General features: G+C 46.5%; 1 protein-coding gene across 5 annotated transcripts in view; it reads left to right on the forward strand.

Annotated features, from left to right (window-relative positions):
* The window catches only part of IQSEC3 (IQ motif and Sec7 domain ArfGEF 3), a 103,066-nt gene that overhangs the window by 68,044 nt on the left and 11,626 nt on the right, over positions 1–23,396 (forward strand). For all 5 annotated transcript variants that reach the window (XM_080564345.1, XM_080564348.1, XM_080564347.1 and 2 more), the window contains 6 exons: positions 2,135–3,228; positions 7,423–7,584; positions 18,833–18,955; positions 19,612–19,778; positions 21,913–22,052; positions 22,900–23,025. In XM_080564345.1, the coding sequence (XP_080420471.1) occupies positions 2,135–3,228; positions 7,423–7,584; positions 18,833–18,955; positions 19,612–19,778; positions 21,913–22,052; positions 22,900–23,025 (1,812 nt within the window). The remainder of the gene's footprint in view (positions 1–2,134; positions 3,229–7,422; positions 7,585–18,832; positions 18,956–19,611; positions 19,779–21,912; positions 22,053–22,899; positions 23,026–23,396) is intronic.

A 23,396-nucleotide genomic window follows, 5' to 3' on the forward strand; every position in this document is an offset into this window, starting at 1 on the left:
TGGTTTTCCAAAAAAGACCTTACTGATGGGTCTTGCAGTAAATGAACCTGAATCCATGATCATCGTGTAGGTGACTTTTTAAAGCCAGTTTTGTAGATACGTTTTGGGAAGGTAGTAGGGCAAATATTACGCCAATACTTTTTTATTTAGGGGTACGCAGAGATCTGAGCTAGATGCCTCTACAACTGCATGACTGACCCTACTGCTAAGCAAATTGCTAGTATTTGTCAGTGCTGGCCTTTCGTGCTTGCTTTGGGCAGATATGAGTTCAGAGGCAAGGCAAACAGAAAACAGAAGTGCAAGACAAAGGGACCCTTCTTCACTTCCACAGAGGGAAATATGAAAGGATGTTATCCCCTTGCTCTGTCCATGAAATGGCAGCCTCCCATCCAGTGCAACAGGATCCCATGTTTATTGCTGCCTGTGGTGATGGGGTGGCAATAGGCAAGGACTTTGATTCTTATTCCAGCAGCCAGGGTACCAGAGCAGGGGCAGAATGTCCGGGCTCATGCCATTCCTGTCTTGCTGTCATCTCCTGAAGTCTTATCATCTTCCCCTACTTCCAGGGGAATTAATATTGGAAAGATGCCAGGGGTGATTCGCACTTCTCACAGCTGTCATTCCAGGCCCTCACTTGTATCCAGGCCACTCACTGGTGATTTTATCTGCAACTTACATAGTGTTATAAAAAAAAAAAGAAGGAAGCAGATGACATGACATGACTCTGAGAGCTGGGGCTCATGTCTCACTCTGGCTTTGACTACAAAAGTAGTTTGCACTTTACCTCAGATCTTCTGTGAGCTCAGTTGTTCTTCACCCTGTGAATACTGGGACAGCAAGGCATAGCTCGAGGGGCAGCAATGTGTATCTGTGTATAAGGATACTCATCACATGAACAATGTAGTGAATCCTCTGTTAATTCAGGACTGAGTTTGCCGGTATCTCAGTCCTTCTCTTCACCTTTTATGGTCTTTTCCACATGTGCACAACCACATCTACACTACAGTCTGCACCTGTGCCCTGCACTATGAAGTGTAGACAATGTAGAGTTCAGCCAAAGCCTCGGTGAAGTTAATTTTAATTCATCTTTCTTTTTTCTCCAATCTCATCATCCACCATCATCTTCACACTGCCCACCTTGTCCACTGTCAGTCACTCCCTTGGAACCAAGGCAGCAAACATTCTCCTATAGTATGTTAGTGAAGGCCCAGCAGCAAAATAAGAGTGAAGGCATTCCCAGGAAGTACAAATACTAGACTATGGAAGAAAAATGACCATATATACTTGCTTTTTTGAAGCCTGTTCAGATGCCACTTAGCTGTATATATATGTATTTACATGTGTATGTGTTATTACCAGCTCTGGAAGGAGTAAATCCTCCTACCAGTTGTTCTTAGTATCATGTCTCAACATTTGAAATCAGAACTTCTTACCTTTCAAAACTGAGAGTGGTTCTCTTCCTGAGTTGTTTCCATTTCACTTCTGGTTAACACCTGAAATATTCAGAGATCAGAAAGGGCACTCTGGGATTCAGAGAGCTTTCTAAAAGAAACAGAACAAACTCAACTTCCACTGACTTCTGTGGAAGTTGAAGGTTCTTGCTAGCTGCTATGATCAAGCCAACATTTTCTGCTTTTTTTCTTTCCTTTTTCTGAATGGGTTTTCCTTTCTCCTGGGAGTATTTTCTGAGGTGACTAAGGATGGGAGGAGCATAGTAGCACTCTGAGACAAGGGATGCTTGACATTGACAGAGCACTGCTGAGCAGGAAGACACATTTGCTGGAATAGTGTATTTGCAGAGAAGAGCCTGCCCTAAAGACCATCAGAAGTGGGAATGCGAAGGAAGGGCACTTCCAGGCTCTAGCTCATATGCGTAGCACTCTAGGAGGGGACATGATCACGACACAGCTGTGAGATAGCTCACAATGCTGATGCTTGAAACAGCCATGCCTAAACGAAGGCCTTCCATTGATATCAAGGGCACAGCAATGTAGGAAAAGGCTAGTTCAATATTAAAAGTTCCTCTGACAGTCATTACAGACAAATCAGTGTAGCAAGTGGGGTCATGGAAATCCATCAACTGGATTCAACAAGTCAACTAACAGAAAACCTCTCTTCTTTGTGTATCTTTCAGATCGAAATGCTAGAGCACAAATACGGAGGTCACCTGGTGTCTCGCAGGGCAGCCTGCACCATCCAAACTGCTTTCCGGCAATACCAGCTCAGCAAGAACTTTGAGAAGATCCGCAACTCACTGCTGGAGAGCCGCATGCCACGCCGCATATCTCTGAGGAAGGTCCGGGTCCAGAACTCCGAGAGCTTCTCTGCTGAGAAAGCCCTCGTAGAGGGGTACAACTTCGTGGGCATCCCATTGGTGAGGTCCCCATCTTTGCCAGCCACAATCAGCGGGGCACTGACTGAGCTGGAGGACTCCTTCACAGAACAAGTTCAGTCCCTGGCCAAGTCTATTGATGATGCCCTTAGCACTTGGAGCTTGAAGACCATGTGCTCGCTACAAGATGGAGGCTCCTACCAGATAAGAGAGACCTTCAGTGCCAGCTCAATGCAGCCAAACCAAGACTTAGAAGCTGAGCTGCAGGACAAGGAGAAAGAGGAAGGGCTCCTGCCAGATACCCTGCCTAAGAGCAGCAGCACTCTCATGATGGCTTTTCGAGATGTCACGGTCCAGATTGACAACAAGAATATCTCTGTCTCATCGTCTACCTCGGTGTCCATGGCAAACTGCCTCAGCAACAATGCCCAGGCTGGGCTCTCTCAAGCCACCAAGGCTGAAGAAAGCCCAGGAGAAGGGGAAGGAGAAACCAGTGAACCAGAGGCTGCCCCAGAGAGCTTACCTGAGTCCAGAACTCTCCAGAACAGCCACACTTTCACCGAGGTTAATGTCAACACTAATGGCACGGGGGACAGCAGTGCAGAGCCTGGGCAGATGGCAGTGCAGAAGCTCCAGCTCGATGCTAACAATGAGACAGGGCAAAGCAAAGGCTCTGAGTCTGAGAATGCAGACAACTCAGAGCAGCTGAGCAGCAGTAGCACCTCCACTTCAGCCAAATCAGCTTCTGAGGTGTCCTCAAAAGAAGCACTGCAAGCCATGATCCTCAGCCTCCCACGGTACCATTGTGAGAACCCAGCTAGCTGCAAGTCCCCCACACTTTCCACAGACACCATGAGGAAGCGCCTCTACCGCATTGGGCTGAATCTCTTTAATATGTAAGTGACTCTTCATCTTTTGTGTTTCACAGACTACTTCATGCCTCACAAGAATAGATGATGATGGCAGGCTCTTGGTCTAGGTCTAGATCTGTGGGGAAGTTCTTTCATACTCAAGGGCATGACCCTCTCAGCATCCAATGCAGACCACCAGGTGGCTGCCCAGTGGCTTTTTCCCTAAATTTTCCCCAGTGCTGTTCTGATCTTTTGCCCGACAGGGGAACAAGCCCAGTGCTCCATGCTGTCCTGAATTCAGAACCTTCAGTTGCTGTCCATTTGGCATCCTGCCCCATTCTGTTGCAAAGCCACAAGCATAGCTGGGGATGTAAAACCAGCCTCGGTTTCTTAAAATAGGGCATTTCCAAGGAAAAAGAAAGAGAGAAGTAGAGCTGATCTTAATGATCCCAGTATGAATGCTCTGGCTGTTGTTTTCCTTCTGATATTTGGGTGGATTTTTTTCACCTGACAGACCAGGTTTAGTCATCTCAGTCTCTCACACATCTGAGTCTGATATCCTATGAAAAGGCTGTAGGTGTGAAAGCAAAAGCAGAGCAGCTCAGAGAGTATATTCAGAAGAGGTGAACTCGAAGGGTTACACATAGCCTATTGTAGATTGGCAGAAAGCAGCTGAGCTCCAATAAGGAGCTTTAGATTTGCACTTTGTCTTTCAATGAGACATTTCTCATCAAACCAAGCCATGATAAATATTTTTTTTTGCCCCATCATCACACCCTTATCTCACGCTGTCTTCGTTTCCGTTTGAGTCCCCTGAGGAAGGTGCTGGGAATGTAACACACACGTACAAGCAAGATGTTTTGCCACACAGTAGCATGGGCCTTTTTGATAGAGCAAGGACAGAGTTTTACACAGTTATAGACAAAAGTTTTGTACAGACAAGAAGCAATAAAGGGTTTAAATATGTGTAGGATGGAGGCTGTGGACTCCAGGAGGCAGGAATCTGGATGAGAGGGCTGGACACAGAGCACATACAGAGCTGAAATGGTGTAAGAACAGACAGACTTGGGTCTCATAGAGAACTCAGGAGAATACTGAGGAGAACATTTTACTAGCTCTGAGATTAGGTTGTGAACAGGTGGGTTCACATGTATATATCAAAGTCAGGCTCTGGCCGCGCACAGATTTGTCTAAACAATGCAGGCAGGCTCGAATGAGAGAAGGTAGGCACTGGGGACAGATGGGGGCTGATTATGATAGAGATAGTTCCATCCCCACACAGATGTTGTGGTCTTTGTGTTGGAATAGGAGTCCTTCTGGAGGTGGACATGGGGCTCACATCTCTGCAAACTATGCTTCAGTATTTTCAGCCATGCTTGGCAGGAGTTCCTACACCCAATGTGCTTTTCTTTGGTTCCTGCAGAGCTGACATGAGCACTGATGTGATGATAAAACAGGAGTGAAAATGTCTTTTCCCAGCCACTCTTCCTCCCGAAGCCTGCCTGGCACACATTCATGTGACAGATTAGCAACACCAGGTCATTTGGGGAAGCGGCTTTGCTGTCCTCCTTCATTCAGCGACCTGGGTTCACTGCATCTTGCAGGTCCCCGTGGGATGGAAGACGGAGTAACACTGCAGAGCTACAAAACACAACTTCCTGGCCAGGCCTCCCCTGCTGCCTTGAAACTAGCTGCTGAAATAAAGTGCCAGTAACCTGTGAGGCTCAGTTTTCCTGACAAAACATTGGAGGATAGGGAGAAAGGGTGAAAAGCTAAGGGACATATGGCTCCCCTTGTGACACTATAGTGCACCCCAATCCATCTGCCACAGTCCGTCCGGCCTCGCACGGCGTTTTCTGCGAGCAGCGCTCTGGCTCGGAGCAGGCCCCTGGGAGCGATCCTGCGCTGCTGTGGCACTTTCCCTGTGCCCCCTCCACAGCGAGGGGGTGGAATCCCTGGAACGGAGAGTGCCTCGTTATGCAGCACTGCTGCAATAGCTCAGCGTGTGTGGGCAGCTGGCTGCGTGGGCAGAGGGAAAGCCAGCAGGACGTGAGGAATCCCGCAGCATTTGCTGGCCGCGCTTAACACCCCTGCAACACTAAGGGGAATAGCAAGGACCAGGCTCAGGAGGGGAGGAAATGAAGCTATTTGCTTCACATCTGGTAAAAGCCACATGCTGCAGCATATGAGATACATCTGCACATGTTTAGTGGCAGAGATGCTGTATCACTATCAGGATTTTGTGGGGAACAACTTGAATTTGGGGAAAGGCTGATGTAAGGCTGCTGTTAGTGAAAGAATTGTGTGTTCGTGTATATTTGAGTTATAGTCTAGGCAGTGCAGGAGGGCTGTCAGAGCTGGACTGTTTTATCCTACATCCTCCCGCTTTGTGTGTGCCATCCCTTCTGAAATCTTCATATTTATACCAGTGTATGAGCTGCATTTTCCTGGCCACAGTCAGCTCCTGGTTCCTCTGGAATGAATCCAAAGTCAGTCCAGTGGCTTTGGAGTCACATCGGTGAAGCTGAGAACATCCTCTTGCCCTGAACACTATACTGATCCTTGCCAAACACTGAAGTATGCACTTGGAGGTCCATTTTATGAACCTCTGTTGCTGAGCTTGACTTCAGCCATGACCATCTAACCCTCGCACTTAGCAGAGAACTTTGCCTGTGCTCTTCAGAGGTGACAGGAGATCTGTATGATAATACAGAAGGGACCTTGCTGCTTTTCCTTGAAGAAGGCCTGGGTTTTTCAACATTGGATTTTGCAGCTCTCCTTTTTGTAAATTTAATGGGGTGACTTGTTCTCTCAGACACTTTTCCTGAGGATGCCACACTGCCCAGGATATATTTTGGTGACATTACAGAGTAAGCAGAACTATTTTAAGCCCAACTACTTCCAACTACTTTTTGTATAACCATGAAGCCCCTGTACGGAGCAGGCCATTCTCCTGAGTGCTGATCCCCTTATAGCTAGACATATGTTGCTCACCCACATCCTTCACCACCTGACAGTGTCACAGTCTGTGCCTGTGCCGCATATCATGCATTCACGTGCTCAGAGATCTCATCCTATCCTTTCCTCACCCCAGGAAGCTGCCTGAGCAAACTCAGTCCTTGAGCCTTGACAAAGATCCTTGAATTTGGGTTAATGGTGGAAGTATGTCATCCTTTCTTCCATTTCATAAGGGTGCTACCCTCTCACCTCTCCCCACTCACCTGCTCAGAGAATGAAAGGAATGTGGAAATCCTCCAGGCATTGCACTAATTCCCCTCAGCAATAGTGCACCATAACTGAGGCCCTTCAGTGGGACAGACTGAGGTATAGGAAGAAACCCCCTTGCATGATGCACCCTTACACTCATTCTGGTGTGTGCTGTGGGACAGGCACCCCATAGACTCAAGACCACTGCTGGGGTGCATAGAAGCATGTGTCCTTGTAGGAGACGTGGAAAAAGGCAAATTGTGTGGACACAACAGGCCCCTAGGAACTTGTATGGTACAAGAGAAATCTGCATGTACAGGGGAGATGGACACACGTGGAGGTGTGTACTTGTAGAGACACACGTTACACCCTGAGAGGCAGGCACAGACACTGGCACTCCTCTCAAGCAGAAAAACACTCCCCCAAACAGGCAGGTGGGCCCACTCAGCACCCAGCCTGGTGTCAGAGGGGCACCCGCAGCCAGCAAGGGAGAAAAGACGTCAGTCTGAGAGCCGTGCACAGCTCTCTCCCAGCTCTGACAAGGCCTTCTCCAGGTGCATGCTCTCATCCACCTACACACACGCACAGATTTCTGCCTGAGGGGGCAAATCAATAGAGAAGGGAAGAAAAACACAGCTAAGGGTGGGGAAAACTAGAGGAAGAAATAATGCAAATATGAGCATAGGATTTCAAGTGAGGAAAGCAGAAAGTGTCACTCAACACTGAGCAGTAAAAATGTATGAAAAACAGAATGAATTTTTGCTACAGAAAATGTGTCCCACTTTTGGTTATCCCCCTCTGTGTCTTGAACCTCTTTTGTTCATGGCAGCAATGTCTTCTAAGGCTTTCCTTTGCCTTTGTCTGCCCTACACAAGGTGCAACTGCAGCTTTCTTGAGACAGTAGCAAAGGGACACATGCCCAGCTCTCATCCCTGGTCCTTGCACATACTGACGGCTGCAATGCTTTAAGTCATGAGATGATGCCTCAAAGAGGTCCTGCTAGCTCACCATGTCTCTGTCCTTCCTTTTCAGAAACCCAGACAAAGGGATCCAGTTCCTGATCTCCCGAGGCTTCATCCCGGATACCCCCATTGGAGTGGCACACTTCCTGCTCCAGCGGAAGGGCCTCAGCCGCCAGATGATTGGGGAGTTCCTGGGCAACAGCAAGAAACAGTTCAACAGAGATGTCCTGGAGTAAGTGTGGAAGCCTCTTCCTCTCCTCCCTGCCCTGTAAAGGAGTCACCAGCCCACCTTGCCCCTGGCTGCACCAGCAAGCACCCTGTCCTCCATGCCCCTCCATCTTTGTGAGAACTTCACCATTCCCACTCCCTCTCTACTACCTCTTATTTCATTTCCCAGCAATGTGTTTGCCCCTTTGTATCAGCAAGTCTTTAGTTTCAGTTTCTCCTTCCCAGAGGGCCTGCCATCTGCTAGCAAGAGCTCAGCACCATCAGGGAGTAAGACTAGTGATGCTAGTAGGTTATGTGGCTGGGAAACTCTGTGGTTGGAGTCTCGGCCCATCCAGATAAAGCACCTCTGATGCTTTCTGCAAAGTGCTGAGAGAGGCAGAGGAGGAGAAGCATCTATTCCTTGCTGTTGGACCAGCAGCAAACAGAAAATGCTGGCTCCACACATGGCTCTTTTGTTGTCCAGGTCTGCAGTGGGTGGGATTTTCAGATTTTCCAGCTGCTCAATGGAGAAAATAAGAAGGGAGATGGTCCTGTTGGTGGTGATGAAGAGGCCTGCATGAGGAAGCATGCTGCTAATGGTTTAGTCTGTAAGTCATAGGGCATTGAGGAACATTCCTCTTTCCAAAAACTCTAGTGGGCTGAGCTGTCTCTTTTCTGAACAAGATGTCAGGTCTCCTCCCTGCTTCTGTTCAGTGGCTGTCTTTGCTGGATTGTTCCCTTCAGTTCATTCACTGTGACCCTCTCCTGCTCACACAAGCCATGCATCTCTCAGCCTACACCTCTTCTTTTTCAAGCCTTGCGATCTGGGCTGCAAAATGCTGGAAACACCTAAGACCCATACATGCTACTTCAGTGCCTGCCTATTGCTCTGCCTTCCATGTTGCTAACTATTGCTAACTTGTCAGCCCCCTGCTGTGGGCATCACAGGAGCAGCATAGAAGTGTTGGAAAGAAAAGCATCTTACCCATTTTTCTGAACATTGTCCAAGATGACATGCTTTCTGCAAAGATAGCCCTGGTGAACCAAGATGAGCCGTCATTTCCTGCTTGGTCCTGATCTACTTCTTGCCATTCAGATAAGGGAGAAGGAGAAAAAACAGCTCTCTATATGATAAAAAGTGCTGGTACACTGCCTCTGCCTAACCCTGTGAGCCACAGCAGTGATGGCAAGGGGAGTTTGTGCCAGATTGTGAATGTGAGGGCTGCCCTGCATGGTGATGTGATGTGTGTGGTCAGGGGGCAACAAGCTCATTCAGAGACATGTTTCTAGAGATAATCAGCACTCAGCTAATTCTTTCTTATATTAGGCAGCAGCACAGTTCTTACTGAGAGCTGCCTTTCCATTAGGCAGGGAGTCCTTTATACTGGATCCTTTGTCTTTTTCTCTCACTCTCCAAGATGTTCACTCCATCTCCCTTGAATTTCACAGGTCTCTTGAACCAAGACCAACAGAAACCCTAAATCCAACACACACACCACTTCTACTCCACAGAAAAAATGTAGAATTGCCATACAATCATAGAATGGTTTGGGTTGGAAGGAAGGGACCTTGAAGATCATCTAATTACAACCCCCTGCTGTGGACGGGGACACCTCCCACCAGACCAGGTTGCCCAAAGCCCCATCCAGCCAGGTCTTGAACACCTCCAGGGATGGGGCAGCCATAGCTTCTCTGGGCAACCTGTGCCAGTGCCTTACCACCCTCATAGTAAAGAATTTCCTCCTAACATCTAATCTAAACCTACCCTCTTTTAGAGCCATTGCTCTATCACTACACTCCCTGACCAAGAGTCCCTCCCCAGCTTTCCTGTAGGCCCCCTTTAGGTACTAGAAGGCTTCTGTAAGGTCTCCCTGGAGCCTTCTCTTTTCTAGGCTGAACAACACCAACTTCTTCAGCCTCTCTTCAAAACAGAGGTGCTCCACCCCTCTAATTATCCTCGTGGCCCTCCTCTGGACTCGCTCCAACAGGTCCATGTCTTATGTTGGGGGCCCCAACGCTGAAGACAGTGCTCCGTGTGGGGAGGATGCCAGTTCAGCAGCCAAATTTGGGCCCAAATTTCAAAATCCATTCCTGCTGCAATTGCTGCTACCTATTGCTGCAGGTACCTCACCTTTGGTCCAGCCCTATTTTTAATATTCCGTATGGGCATTGATTTGGCCAGCAATGAGACACGTTTTCTCCAGTCTCTTCATGCTGAGAGCTCCAATTAAAAGTCATTGCTTCTTTTTCTCCAGCAAGCAATGCGTGGGCTTGCTGCCCCTGACAGATACTCTGCTGAAGTCCAAAGCCAGACTTTGCACAGACAGGGAGATCTTGCAATAGCAATGGCCTGGCACTTCTTTGTAGTCCTAAATTTGATCCCTACAAATGATCATGTTCCTTCATTTCACTTGTGACTACAGATTGTGTCAGCAGCTCCTGGGAACAGTCCCTATTGCAAAGGTTGGTGTCTGCCCCCCAGCCTCAATGCTCAGGTGCTGCTGTGTAGTTGCCTGTATTGTCTCTTGATGTTGCAGGAGAGACATTTTAAACTGTGCCTATCATTTAGGCACTTTAAACTGTGCTCCATCATCCTCATTACTCTCAGTTTCCACTGTCTCTCTCAGTGTAGCATGCCGAATGTACTATACAGGACTTCTCCTGCTGTCCTGTTTACAGATGGAGAAAGCAAGGCTCAGAGGTGGGAAGTTGTTGAGGTTGTGTCTTTAAACAACTGAGTCTGAATAGTCTGAATTCAGGGTTCATACCTGTATCTGATCTCTCCAAGCAACAGATAATGTTCTTGCACTAACAATTCATGCTGCCATACCCTCTTCACAATAAATTGCTGACTTGTCTTCCTTAAAGGCAAAGGTAAAAGTAGACATAAAATATACACAAAATGTTCTACAACAGGAAGGGAAAAAAGACAGAAAGATTGCCAAACACATTCTGCTAGTTGCATCTGTGCTGTTTGCAGGTACTTTTATTCTCTTGTGTATTAGTTTTGAGCTTGCGGATAGCAATGGCTGGTGGGTTTTGCGAGCAAATTTTCATCAGCTGCTTGTGAGAGCTGTCTGGGCAATGACTGCACACACAGTGGTGTAGCGTTCATGGAAACAAGGCATTGCCAGAAGAAATCCTCACCCAGGATTATCACCCTGGATGTTTTTGCTGTCTTTGCAGGAGGAAGAAGAGGGCTGGTAGTGCTGTGCAGTGTGCTGGCATTTTCCAGTGCACTATGGCTCAAGGGCTAGTCAGTATTTCTGAGCTGTTTGTGCCTGTGCATGAGGCAGCTCAAAGACATTCTGGCATTTTAGAACTGGCTAAGACCTAGTTTGATTCTCATTTCACTGGTGTGAATAAAGAACAACTCCCATATCAGACTAGCTCAGAAGCACTGGCACAGGTTGGGGGAATGGACTCCGCAATGTTTGTCTTGCAGTCCCCACATCTTTGCAAGCCGGTATTAGGATACATGGTATTCCCCTGAGAACATATGGCAGTCAGGATAGCTCCTAATGTAGCTTCTGCACAACTTGCTCAATCTCACTCTCATTTTTGTGGTGCAAGTGACCCTTCTTCTGTCCCTTGGGCAGAAGGAGAACAGGCACTGCTGGGCAAGCTCAAATGCACAGGCAGAATGGCCATTAGCGGGCTGTAGCCACTGGACAGGTACTAACCACCTGCACAGAGCAAGCCTCTGTGTGGGGGGAGACGTCTCTGCTCCTTCACATCCCAGGCCTGGCCCTGGAGCCTTTCTGGCCCATCCTCTCCCCTCCCGAAAGCAATTTCAATTATTGATGCCACTTGCTGTGTTAGTTTAGCTTTCGCTTGATGTGAAAACTTGTGTTAGAAATGTGTATTGTAAGCATTGTTTCTATTGCAGGCAGGTTGAATTAACTCAAGCGCATGAATAAATAATAGGACAGCTTTTAAAACATCTACAAAAGCCTCAGCCTCCCTTGTGCATTTGGAGGCTGGGTAGAGCTGCCCGGGTTATAAACTCCAGACTCAGCTGTAAGTCCAGCCATTAGTCTCTACTCTGCAAACTTCTCTTGGCTTCCATGGGTATTGGAGCGGTGCTAGGTGACAAACAAGCCAACTACTGCCTGTTCCTGGAGTCAGGCAACAGAGCTCAGGCGTGCGCAGTGGCATTTGGCACTGTGAAGAAGATCCCACCTAGCGAATGCAAAACTCCAGAGATGCATTGAGCTGGTTGCAAAGTTTCTGATGTGCATGGTGGGGGGTGAGTGGGGATAAACATAGTAAGAGGCTTAAGCCTTTTGGTATGCTGTTTTGGCTTCTCACACCTGCTGTCCAACCCCTAAACGTCCTTAAATTGTGTTCTCCCTTTCATCATCCTACTTTATCTTTCAAACTTTAATTGATTTTCTTGGAACCCAGAAAAGGTGTCTGGATAACTCACAGGTAATTATACACACTAACCAGAGGAACAAGGGAGGGCGTAGGGGATTTTCAAGAGTATCTAACTACAATTGGCACACATCCTTTGAAAACACTAAACTGCTCAATCTCCCTAAACTGTTGTGTTTTTTTTTTTTAGGGAGATGCAGTATGTATTTTCCCCTTGCAGACAAGGCTTCAATCTTTAAAAGCAGGATGTATCTCACCTATTGTTAACTACCACCAAGTTCAGCATCAGCTCTCAGTTTATGAATTCCTTTAATCAATGGAGAGACACTGGCCTCTCGAGTGCTGTTTTTCTCTTTGTGCTAGTTTAGGCTGGACATCTAGCTTTAAATATTTTATGTTACGGGAGTAAATCCCATCTGTAACCAATTTTAAGCATCCAGCCACAGAAAGATCCACTTATGGTGGTCAAGCACCCCACAGCAAGATCCATCCCCTCCTTGTGAGAATCAGCTTTCACAACCTGCCCTGCAGCCAGCTGTGAGGAGTCCCTGGGGACCTACTCCAGGGTTTCAGGATTTACCAGTCCAGGGAATACAGCTGCAGAGAGGTAGCCTGGGCTGTTAGAGCACTGTTCTAGTACTGAGCAGTTTTTATCAAATCTGCCTGTCCAGTGTTGTGGGAAAATCATTTTGTTACTTTGAAAAAGTCAGGGCCAATGCATTAACACTTTTTAAATGAGGCATGTTATCTTTCTTACATCTTTTCTTTCTTTCTTTTGTATTACCTGCTCAGATGTCTTGTTTATTGCTTTTTGTGCACTCTTCATTCTGTGTTTGTTGCTTTTGTTCACCTTCATCCTTTCTTTCACTTTAGTTCATTCCTCCCCTACACATGTTTCTGACTCAGGATTTTTTTCCATTTATAGTTCATTCATGAGCAAGATAACGTGAGTGATGCCATGAATGGAGTCAGCTGAGCTGGTGATGTTGGATGGTCTGTGCTCAGGTCATGGGACTTGGAAGTGCAGAAGTGGCTGTCCTGGCGCATTTGCTGTCAGAGTGGAAAGGGGCAGGGGTTCAAGCAGAGGAGACATTGTGCTGAATCGGGGGCTGGTTCCTGTTAGACTCTGAGTTGCTGTTAGACACACTTTCCTTGCGGGTGAGCAGCTCTCGTGTCTGTCAAGCTGGTAGTGTCTTCTCTTTCTCTCCTGGGAAGTCAGGGAGAGAAAAACTGCTCTTAGGAGTGTAAATTCAGAGCTGGAAACCCAGCTAAGAGGCTGTCTTTTCAAAGAAGCGTTAGATTCCTCTGACTGGCAGAGTGAACTTGACAGGTAGGCCCAAACTAGCCTACCTTCCCCTTCTCACTAAAGACGTTACAGAGGATCAGTAGGGGACTTGTGTTACAGGAGGGTTTGAGCAGCACAGTGCTGCCGCTTGTGCTGTGGAGCAATAGATAACGATGCAATGGAAACAGAGAACAGAGGGAAGAACATGTTAGGCAGTTCTGACCTCCTGCTGCAAGCAGAGATGTGGCACAGATCAGGCTTGTGAACAAGAGGAGCTTTCCCATGCCAAGCTGCAAGGGCTGAAGGTACAGCTTGAACCTGCTTGGCTGCCCAGGGAAATGCTGTTTTTAACTTGCACAGAGGCTCGTGATGTCCCCTGGAGGGGGAGATGAAAGATGGGCAGAACTCTTCCGCACAGCTGACATGTCTGAAGTGGAAACAGCTTTCCACTTTGGAAGACAGCTTTGGCCCAAGTCAGGGCATCGATTTCTCACTTAGGCAGGTGTGGATGCCCAAGTAAGTAGCCATGTGGGCTACCAGCAGTCCTGGGAGGACAAGTAGGCATGGCAGCCCCAGAGGAGAACAGGCAATACATGCAGCACAGCACCTCCTACAGAGGATGGGCTGGTGTGGGCCATGGTGTCCATTGCAGAGACTGCCCTAGCACTAGGAGAGCAGGGAGAGGTGCTGCATGGAGGGCAGGACTGGGACACATGCCCCGGCCTGCTGGTGCTAGTAGTCAGTGAGCCCCACTCACTTTTCTTACTGTGGGCCTCAGTTAACCCCCACAGGGCAGCCTTTTCCCAGGGAGCTGACCTCTCCCTCTGCAGCTCACCCTAAGCCGGGTTTGTCTTCAGAAAGAGCATAGGGGTAGGGATGCTGAGAAGAAGGATGGCTTTTATTAGTATCTTTGAGCCTTGTGGTTTTAAACTTTCCACCTGACTGCCTCCCACTTTGCCCCCTCCCTGAGCATGGGCTGCAGGTTCATTACAGACGCTTTTAGTTGCAGCCCAGCTCCTGCTGCATTGTCACCTGAGTGGAAAAGCTGGAAAATAGGTCATTACGCTTGGGCAAGCAGATCCCAGCCCCACACGATACAGCTGCTTCTTGCCTTCTCTAAATCCTTTTGCCGAAAGGCTTTTTTGTTGTGCTTAGCCCTGTGCTAAATCCTCACAGCCCCGATGCCACCGTGTCCACCCACTTTAGGGGGGACCCATGCCCTGCAGCCTAGGAGGCAGCACAGCCACCATGGACAGAACAACAGGGCAAAATGGTGCAACTAGATCCCACCCTGTGGTCCCACCACCTGACACTGGGAGTGCAGTTCTCTGCAGTTACGAGGTGCCAGTCTGCTGAGTGCCTCGGGACAGCCCAAGCTCCCCCTGGGTAGCTGGCACCACATTGTTTATGAGGCAAGGTGCCAGCACCTTTCTTCCTCACTTCAGCAACATGAACAGAAGGTCCAAAGCCCTGTCCTGCAGATAGTGGGCTAAACACATCTATGGATGTCCTGTGAGAAAAACTCACATTGCTTGTTGCAAGTCCATGGGAGAGAAGGAACTAAAACAGGAGGAGATTTTATAAGGCTTTTCCTTCACCCCTGCATTTTATCCTTCAGGCCTCCTGGTGGTCCTGGAATAGGCATCTCATAGGCATGCTGCTGTTTGTGGAAAAATGAACTCAGCACTGGTTTTGGCACATACACATAAGCTGCTGGTTTATTCCTTGGGTGCAGAGAGCCCTCTCTGCTCATCCTTTGTCTTTTACATTGGCAAATCCAGTTTGGGGGAGAGACAGCCTCCTCATGCATGTGGTTCTGCTGCCTTTTACATTGCAGCTCTGAAGGCTGATGAGATGAATGTACTTTTTGCAGTATGCTTGCCAATATATTGTGTGTCAGCTTCCAGGGTCTCTGTTTCGGGAAGAAAAGACCTCCCAGAGAGAAGCTGCATTACATTTCAGGGGAGTTCGTACATGGGCATGACAGTGCCTTCAGAAAGTTAATGGGAGCTGGCACAGGAATCTGAGGTCAGGCAAGACAGCAAAATGTGTAGCCACCTAGAACAGGAGCAGGAACAAGGCAGCCCCAAGGCACAAGGCTCTCTGGCCCTTTGAATGAACTTGGCTGTGTCACAAAAAATACCCGAAAGCTATGATCCACCATTCTTTTTACTGTCGGTCTAGCAGCAGAAAGCAGTAGCATATCTGGTGCCTCCTCTAGGAGCTATTTCTCAGGCCTTTGGCACAGGCTTTGACAGGTAAATCAAATGCAAGCTCAGATTTGCTAAAGTCAAACTTTCTTTCTAACCTGTCCTTTCTGCCTGGTCAATGTCTCTCAGGAGCTAGGACAAGGGGACACCCGTCTTTGGGCTGAGGGACAAACATAAGGGACTCCCAGGAGTTTCCTCTTAGAATTTACAAAGTAAATCTGCATCTGTCACTCTGTGCACAAAACTCTCAGAGGAGAAGCAGTGCATAACTCATGTAGCAATATCTGTTTGAGTTTGAAAAGAGCTATAAACAGCTGCCTTGCACTACTTGTCCTAACAGAGGTTTGATGCCTTCTGTATCAAGAGCATTGACTTTATTATTTGAGATTCGGACATGAAACAGAGGATGTGTTAGACTAGATGGCCTGGACAGGGACGGACTGATCAGTGAGGGAAGGAGGAAAAGATACATGATTTAACGCTGGTGGATTGGGTTTACTAGGATGACCTGAGCAGATCTCACTGGTGTGTGCAAGGACTTTGCTTTCATGCATCTGGAAGCAGACAATAATAGCAAAATCACTGGGGTCAATGCTGAGAAACATCATGTATCAGAAAGGATTAAAAAATGATAACAAAGGTCCAACTGCAGAGGTGTTTGCAGCTGTGAACACGATAATGACTAACCAGAGAAAACTTTTCTTAGTATCAGAGATAAGTTCCAAGAAGCAGAATGCCTTGATGGCAACAAAAGGGACAAGTGAGTGCAAGTATGAAAAAAATAAAAATAACAAAGGAAAGGGACAGTAGAGGAAGTTTTCACTGCTGCCAGAAACGATTTGTAAGTGCTTCTGCAGTCCACTTCCTGGAGAGGGAAAAAAAAAAGATTTTGTATAAGATTTCCTGTGAGAGCAGGCCCATTGATTCTCTGCCCTTGCTCTTGACCACCTACATTTTGATTATATGGAATTTGTGTGGGGAAAGAGACCGTGTTTCTTGGTTGAGATTATAACTACTCCAGCCTTAGAAGACGCTGAACACCCTACATTCATCGAGAGCTCTTGGAAAGGTATTCTGTGGGTGTTACTCTGGTTTAGCAATATCTCAGCTCTTGAACCACTGGGGGAATGCAGGAATAGGAAGAGGTCTCAGAGCATTTGAACCGTATCCCTCACCCATTAGAGACATCATGCAACAATTTTTTGTTCTAGCAAGGCTGCACATAGTATTCAACAGCCTAGCTCACAAAACACTGCCTACAGCAAACTGCAGAACTATTGCAAACACTAACAGCGAATTTTCCAGGATAACACAGCAAGGAAGCAGAAGAAACTGATTAGAGCACATACCTTTATTAGCAAAGGTTCAGTTGGTAAAATTTCCAGGAACACTAGGAATTGAAAGAATCCAGAAGAAAGCTAATCCCCCCCCCCCTCTGTTTTCCACTTACCTCATTTTCCACATTCCTCATGTAGTCCCAGACAAGCTGTCTTCAGGAAAATTTCCTCCTAACCCTAAATTTGGGGTCAGTTTATCATTTACAACATGAGAAAGGCAAACCAAACACAACGTAGAGGATAAGATAAATGGAATGAAAGGTAGAATTAGCACCCAGAGGATATGGAGGCAGAAAATATGAATTCATTGAATTATTAATACATTTGTGATGTCCAGGTAGTACTGTTTGACTGAATCCTAGCATACTAGTAACTTCAAACTTAAGGAAGGTGTAAAGAAAATGGAATTTTGGAACCTGTTAATTTTTTGGTCTATCAGATGGAATGTCAGATTTGAGAATTCATTTATGGGAAAGAAATAATGGCAAACAAGAAGGTAAATGGTATATACCAAAGCCTGTAGAGAGTAGATGCATCCTCTGATTTCATTCTTCATTCAGTCTTTCCTTGATAAAAAAATGGTTTTCTAGACAAAGAACATACAGAAGATGATTCTAGACTTCAGTAAAGCATGTGATGTGAGAAATTGTTAGTTGAGCGTGGAAGAGAAAGATATTAGCAGAGGAATCATAAACAGGGGAGAGAATTGGCTGATGCAGACATTAGCGCCTACATGCTCTGCTGAAATGGGAAGTTGGGCTTAAGGGAGGTTATGAACAGAGTTTTCTGAGTCTAGTCTTTTGATGAATGTTTGCAGCAATGACCTGGACAGAAATGGTAGGAGCATGTTAACAAAATGTGCTGAAGCCACATGGGGAAGGTGTTGCCATTACTGATGAAGACCAAAATATCATGCAGTAAGAATAAGAACTAGAATAAGAACTAGAACTAATACAGACAGGAAGAACTGTAGCAGTACATTTTGGAGAGTAGCAGTAAGACTTTTATAAAATGAGAATACTTTAGCGGGATACAAGAGAGAAGGGATCCCTCTCTTTGAGGATTTAAGTTGGCTATGAATTACCGGTCTGCAATGTATTGCTGTCAAGGAAAAGCAATACCAGATGTGTGAGGTGAAGGATTTCCTGTGATAAAAGGGAATTGTGGCACTGAAGTATGGAGGAAATGGAAAAGATTGTGTGGAATGGATAGAAATGTGTAAAATGAATAGTGCTTTGGACAGAGTTAATTGATGGGGACTCCTGGTGTCTGACTAAATGAGCAGAGTTTTACCCAGCCTTGATATTACAAGCCAGCTAATGGTGTAATGTTATTTTTAGATAAGAGCTTCCATTTCCCATTTTCTTTGAGTGAGCTTTGGCCTTTAAAGACACAGTGAATATAGTTGCTGCAGTGTTTGGGTGGGAGTGAAGAGTGGAGAAGAAAGTATGGACTGCAAACGAGGATGTATGCTTGAGTGAATAGAAGGTGAGGAGAGGATGAGTGCAGTGAATGCAGATAAGAGAAGGATGGATAAATGGGTAGTGAACAAGTGCTTGTGCTGGGAGGAAAGGGGGAATGGACAATGTGCGAAGGATTGCCAGATGACAGGAGAGGCAGAAATAGATGGATCTATATCTGTATCCATATTGGTGTTCATATATAGGTGTCTAAATATCTGTATCAATATAGCTGTCTAGATATCTATATAGATATAGAAAATATCAATACAGATATATGAATTATATATATTGTATATATGTGTATATATGTTGAGTATGGTACAATATGATATATATAAAACACAATGTGTATATATATATATACACACACACATATGTATGTGGTTAGGCACAAGAATTGCCCACCGGCCGTAGAATGCAGGAATGGCTTGTCTGAAACCTTTGCCATTTTTAAGAACCATCTGGGCATCTGTAGTGATGTCCCAGGGCCCTTCCCGTGTTATTTCCCTTGGGATCTCAGCCTGGACAAAACAATGAAGGAGCCTGCCTGGCATCCTTCCCAGGAGGAGGTGCTGACAAAGGCCGTGTCCCCTTTCCACAGCTGCGTGGTGGATGAGATGGACTTCTCAGGCATGGAGCTGGATGAGGCGCTGCGGAAGTTCCAGGCCCACATCCGCGTGCAGGGGGAGGCGCAGAAGGTTGAGCGGCTAATTGAGGCCTTCAGGTAAGAAAGCGAGCCCTGTGGCCCCACTTTTGCAACTGGCTGGAAGCAGAGAGCACACCCAGCACAGAAAACATGCAGCAGCGATGGAATGAATGGCCAGAGATCTTCCTCCTAAATAAGCTGATTGTGGAAGGGCTGATGAAGCGCAAAGTCTTGTGTCCCACTGCTGCTGCAGAGCCATGTCCTTGATGGGTGTTGAGTGGCATGAAGGGCACAAAGGGCCAGAGTAAGCCAGCCCTGACATGTCTTCCAGCAAAGGACTCCCTGTTCATTGGTAACTGACAGGAAGAACAGTCCTGGGGCTTGCAGGGGTGCTGGGTTGTTCCTTTGGTGCATCCAGAGGAGTCCTTTGTATTTAGCAAGTCAGGCTCGAGTAGACCCCTCCTGCATTACCACTACATTCCCAGCCTGGGTGGTCTCTCTACTGTCATTTGCTATTTTGGCTTCTAAGAACAAAAAGGCTGAAGTTTTAGTGGCCAACTTCAGCCATTGGTGTGTAATTTGGCCTTTGGAGAGCAAGCAATTCCTTCTCACTTGTGTGAGAGTTGGAGTGAAAGGAAGAATTCGATCCACATGTGACGAGGCCATTGTCACTCTGGAGCAGAGGACTTTGCTGTAATATTCCATGTTAAGTGTGTTTATCCCTCCTGCTGCAGCCAGAGGTACTGCATGTGTAACCCAGATGTGGTCCAGCAGTTTCACAACCCAGATACCATCTTCATCTTGGCCTTTGCAATCATCCTCCTCAATACAGACATGTACAGCCCCAACATCAAGCCTGACAGGAAGATGATGCTGGAGGACTTCATTCGCAATCTGAGAGGTGAGAGTCCTACTTTGCTTTTTTTGCCCTCTTTGCTGCTCTAAATCCTACTGAGGTGAAGGCAGCAAAAACCTAGTGGAGCTGTCTTTCTCCAGGGCTGCTGCTGGTCTTTGTGAGCTAGACGTGGAGGAGGGTGCTTTGAAGTGTCCTGTAGGTTGCTGGGGAAGGGGAAAATCTGTGCTTTGTCCTCTACAGAAAGCTGTCCAGCCTTTTCAGAAATCAACCATTTTCTTTGAGAGATGATTTCATCTTTTAATGGATTTCACTGTTTAGAACGAGTCCACCGTATTACATTTTTCTATTGTTCAGCTCTGTCATTCCTAGACCCTGCTGGATTACACTAAACAAGCCCATGCCCTCCTTGTTGCTTTGAATGTATGAACACATTTTCCTTCTATTCAGGCTAAAACTTCCCTTTCTTAATTGCTTGCAATTACTTGCAGTAACTGCAGGCCTGACAGAGTTCATGCATACATTACCTCTTTGCAATTTCTGATACATCAGTTCCCCAAGTCAATTTTCTTCTATTTTTCAAGGTCCTTCCCATCTCAGTAATAGGTTGCTAAAAGCATTTCTTCAGATGTGGTCACAACATACTCATATTTAGAACCACTGCCTCCTCCTTATTTTCAGATCTGCTAACGCAGCCTAGTATTGTTTAGCCTTTTTGACAAAACGTCTAGACAAACTCTAATTTCCCAACTGTTTGCTTCTAGGTCTGCCATCTTCCAAAAGTCTCTTACTGCACATCTACAGTTCAGTTTAAGTTTCTTCAAGGTTTTCCCAGTGTAAATCTTTGTCTAGAGCTTGAACTTCTATGGGTTCCTTTGACTTGTTTCTTTGTCCTTATGGCTGTTCAGACAATGTTGTTCCAGCCTCCCCCACCTTCTCCAATCTGCCATCCACTTCAGACTGGAATGATGTGGCACGGAGGGCTTCTTTCAAGTTATTTTCTGAGAATGGGGCTGATACCTGTCATCATCCCCTTCAGTATCACAGCAACTAACTCAAAAGATTTTCTTTTTTTTTTTTTAATGTTAACTTTCACTTAGAGTTACTTGAAAATCTGTCAGCTCACATCACAACATGAATTCAGCCAACGTGAGGATCATGCAGTGGACAAGGAGAGACAGTTCATTCCAGACTCACCTTCAGCCCAATACATAGGCCAGGAGCTTCACTGGCCTGTGTTTAAAAAAACAACCAACCAACCAACCAACCAGCCAAGCCAGCAACAACAAGAAGAAAACCAAAACCAAACCAAAACCAAACCAAACCAAAAAAGTAAAAAAGTATTCAGGCTCTGTATCCAAAGCATGAATTAGGGAGTCGGGAGATGACAATGTCTCTCCATTCCACAACAGCTCCTCACCTGCAAGACATCAATCAGTGTAGTATGCCTCAGACCAGGGAGCTGGAGGGAAAGCAGAGAAAATCAATGGAAAATGATTGAAGGAATTCAGTTCAGGAGGAAAGTCTGGCAATTTAATTTGTGGTGTGTGGCTCAGGGAGGGGTGAAGGAGAACTTTTCTGCCAGGCTCTGCAAAGGCTGGACAGCAAAATTTGTAGAATTATCTACGGAGACATAAAAGAGGGAAGGGACAGACCCCAGACAGGGAAATTACAGGCAGACTAGCAGGAAGGTATTAACCCTAGGAGACATCACAGAAAACAAATGTTGGAGTCCACCAAGCATTTACTATTTAGTTTCTCCTATTTAGGAGAGCTGAGGTTTGCATTGGCAGGAGGAGCAGCTGGTTCCTATTGTAGATCTCCTCCACATCTAGCACTTATAATTTTATATGAAATCAATGCAGGGGTTGCTGCTGAGTGGCCCAAGATATATGAATGTGAAATTGTAGCCATAAAACCTTAGGGAACAAATGGAAAGGAGCCACCATGCAGAGCAATGGAATGATGAAATCTTCTGCATTGGCCTTAGATATGTCAGTATCTGCTCCTGGTGCTTTAGGTGTGTTAGACCAAGAAAGAAGACAGCCTAAAGAAAAATATTTCTCTTTCTTTCTGCCTTCCCGTCATTGCACAGAGCAGAGATCTGCCTGTCAGGGACCACCAGTTCTTCCCTTTTGTTTTCTCCCTGCCTATTCTGCTGAACATTTTCTCTGTTTTGCAGGAGTGGATGATGGTGCTGACATCCCACGGGAACTTGTGGTGGGGATCTATGAGAGGATCCAGCAGAAAGAGCTAAAATCCAATGAGGACCATGTGACTTACGTTACCAAAGTGGAGAAATCCATAGTTGGAATGAAAACAGTGAGCACCCGTAACCCTGCTGGCACCCACTCACCCTGCTCACACCCACCTCCCTCACTGTCCCTCTTTTCTGCCTTTTTCCTCTGTCTCTTTTTCTTCGTAATAATTTCCTTTCTTGCCTTGATGCATTAATTCCTTTTTCTCCAAACACCTTCTTCATTTGCTCTTTCTTTCCTACTTCTTTGGGATCTTCTTGGCCAGAATTTGCTTTATCCAATGCAGTAACTGTTTGCCCAAAAATCTCACTGCAGCTCCTGCTTGCCAGTGCAGGTCCTGACTGCCAATACTTCAGTGATAGCCCTGCAGTGCTCTGAACTTTCAGGCCTTGTGAGCCTGTAGGATGTGAAAGCCAAAGTGATAGGAAACAATTTCACCTACCTCTGTCTAATGAGTTCTCCAAGGATTGCTGGGGTTATGAGACCTCCAAATGCAGAGACTGCTTCTTTAGCAGAAACTGTTCTGAAATCCAAAAACATTCTGTTTACTCAAAATGAACAAACTCATTTCTCAATGCCCAGGAAATATGCAGATGTCCAGTGCTCTGAGAGAGGATGAGCAGTCGCTCAGTGACTTGAAGCTGGAGGTACATGAAGATAGGATATATAAGCAAGTGGCTTGCCTATAGCCTGTTCTACTCCTCTGATTTATCCAAGTCACAAAGGCTCTGTGATACTGGGCTAGCAGGATGAGTGGTGGTGAGGAGTGGTCATGAGATGATTTGAATGGGCAAACTAGGCAGAACTGGCTTGTGCCTCTGTGATTGGGCAGGTTTGTGTGGGCTGAGGGTGGTGGAGACCCTCCCTGGCACCTCCCATAACCCCCACATGCTCTTGTGGATCTTCTGCAGGTTCTGTCCGTGCCCCATCGCCGGCTGGTCTGCTGCAGCCGTTTGTACGAAGTTACCGATGTGAACAAAGTGCAGAAGCAGGCAGCTCACCAGAGGGAAGTTTTTCTCTTCAATGACCTGCTGGTGGTAAGTGTGCTTTGGCATTTAGGCACTGCAGTGATAAAACTAGCCCCCAGTGTCTGTAAAGAAATATAAAACGAGTCCAAAACATTACAGTTTCCCCCCTGTCCTAGGGACGGACCATCTTCTGGTCCATCCACACTGCAAGACACAGCGCTGGATCCTTCCCTGTTAAAAACGTACCAAACCTAAAACTCCTCTGACCTTTGAAAAGCAGACTGTCGCATCCCACAGACATCCAAGTAATGTCATTGCTCTCTCTCATCCCTTTGCTACTAGGGAAACTCATTTTGTGAAAGGGAAGTTCATTGGTTTGGCTGTTTGTGCTATGGCAGAAGAGCGCTCCCATGCACTTTAAAAGTCTCCTGCCAGACACT

Source organism: Anser brachyrhynchus (genome assembly GCF_964034855.1).
Source record: "Anser brachyrhynchus genome assembly, chromosome: 1".
In the NCBI taxonomy this organism is placed as follows: Eukaryota; Metazoa; Chordata; class Aves; order Anseriformes; family Anatidae; genus Anser; species Anser brachyrhynchus.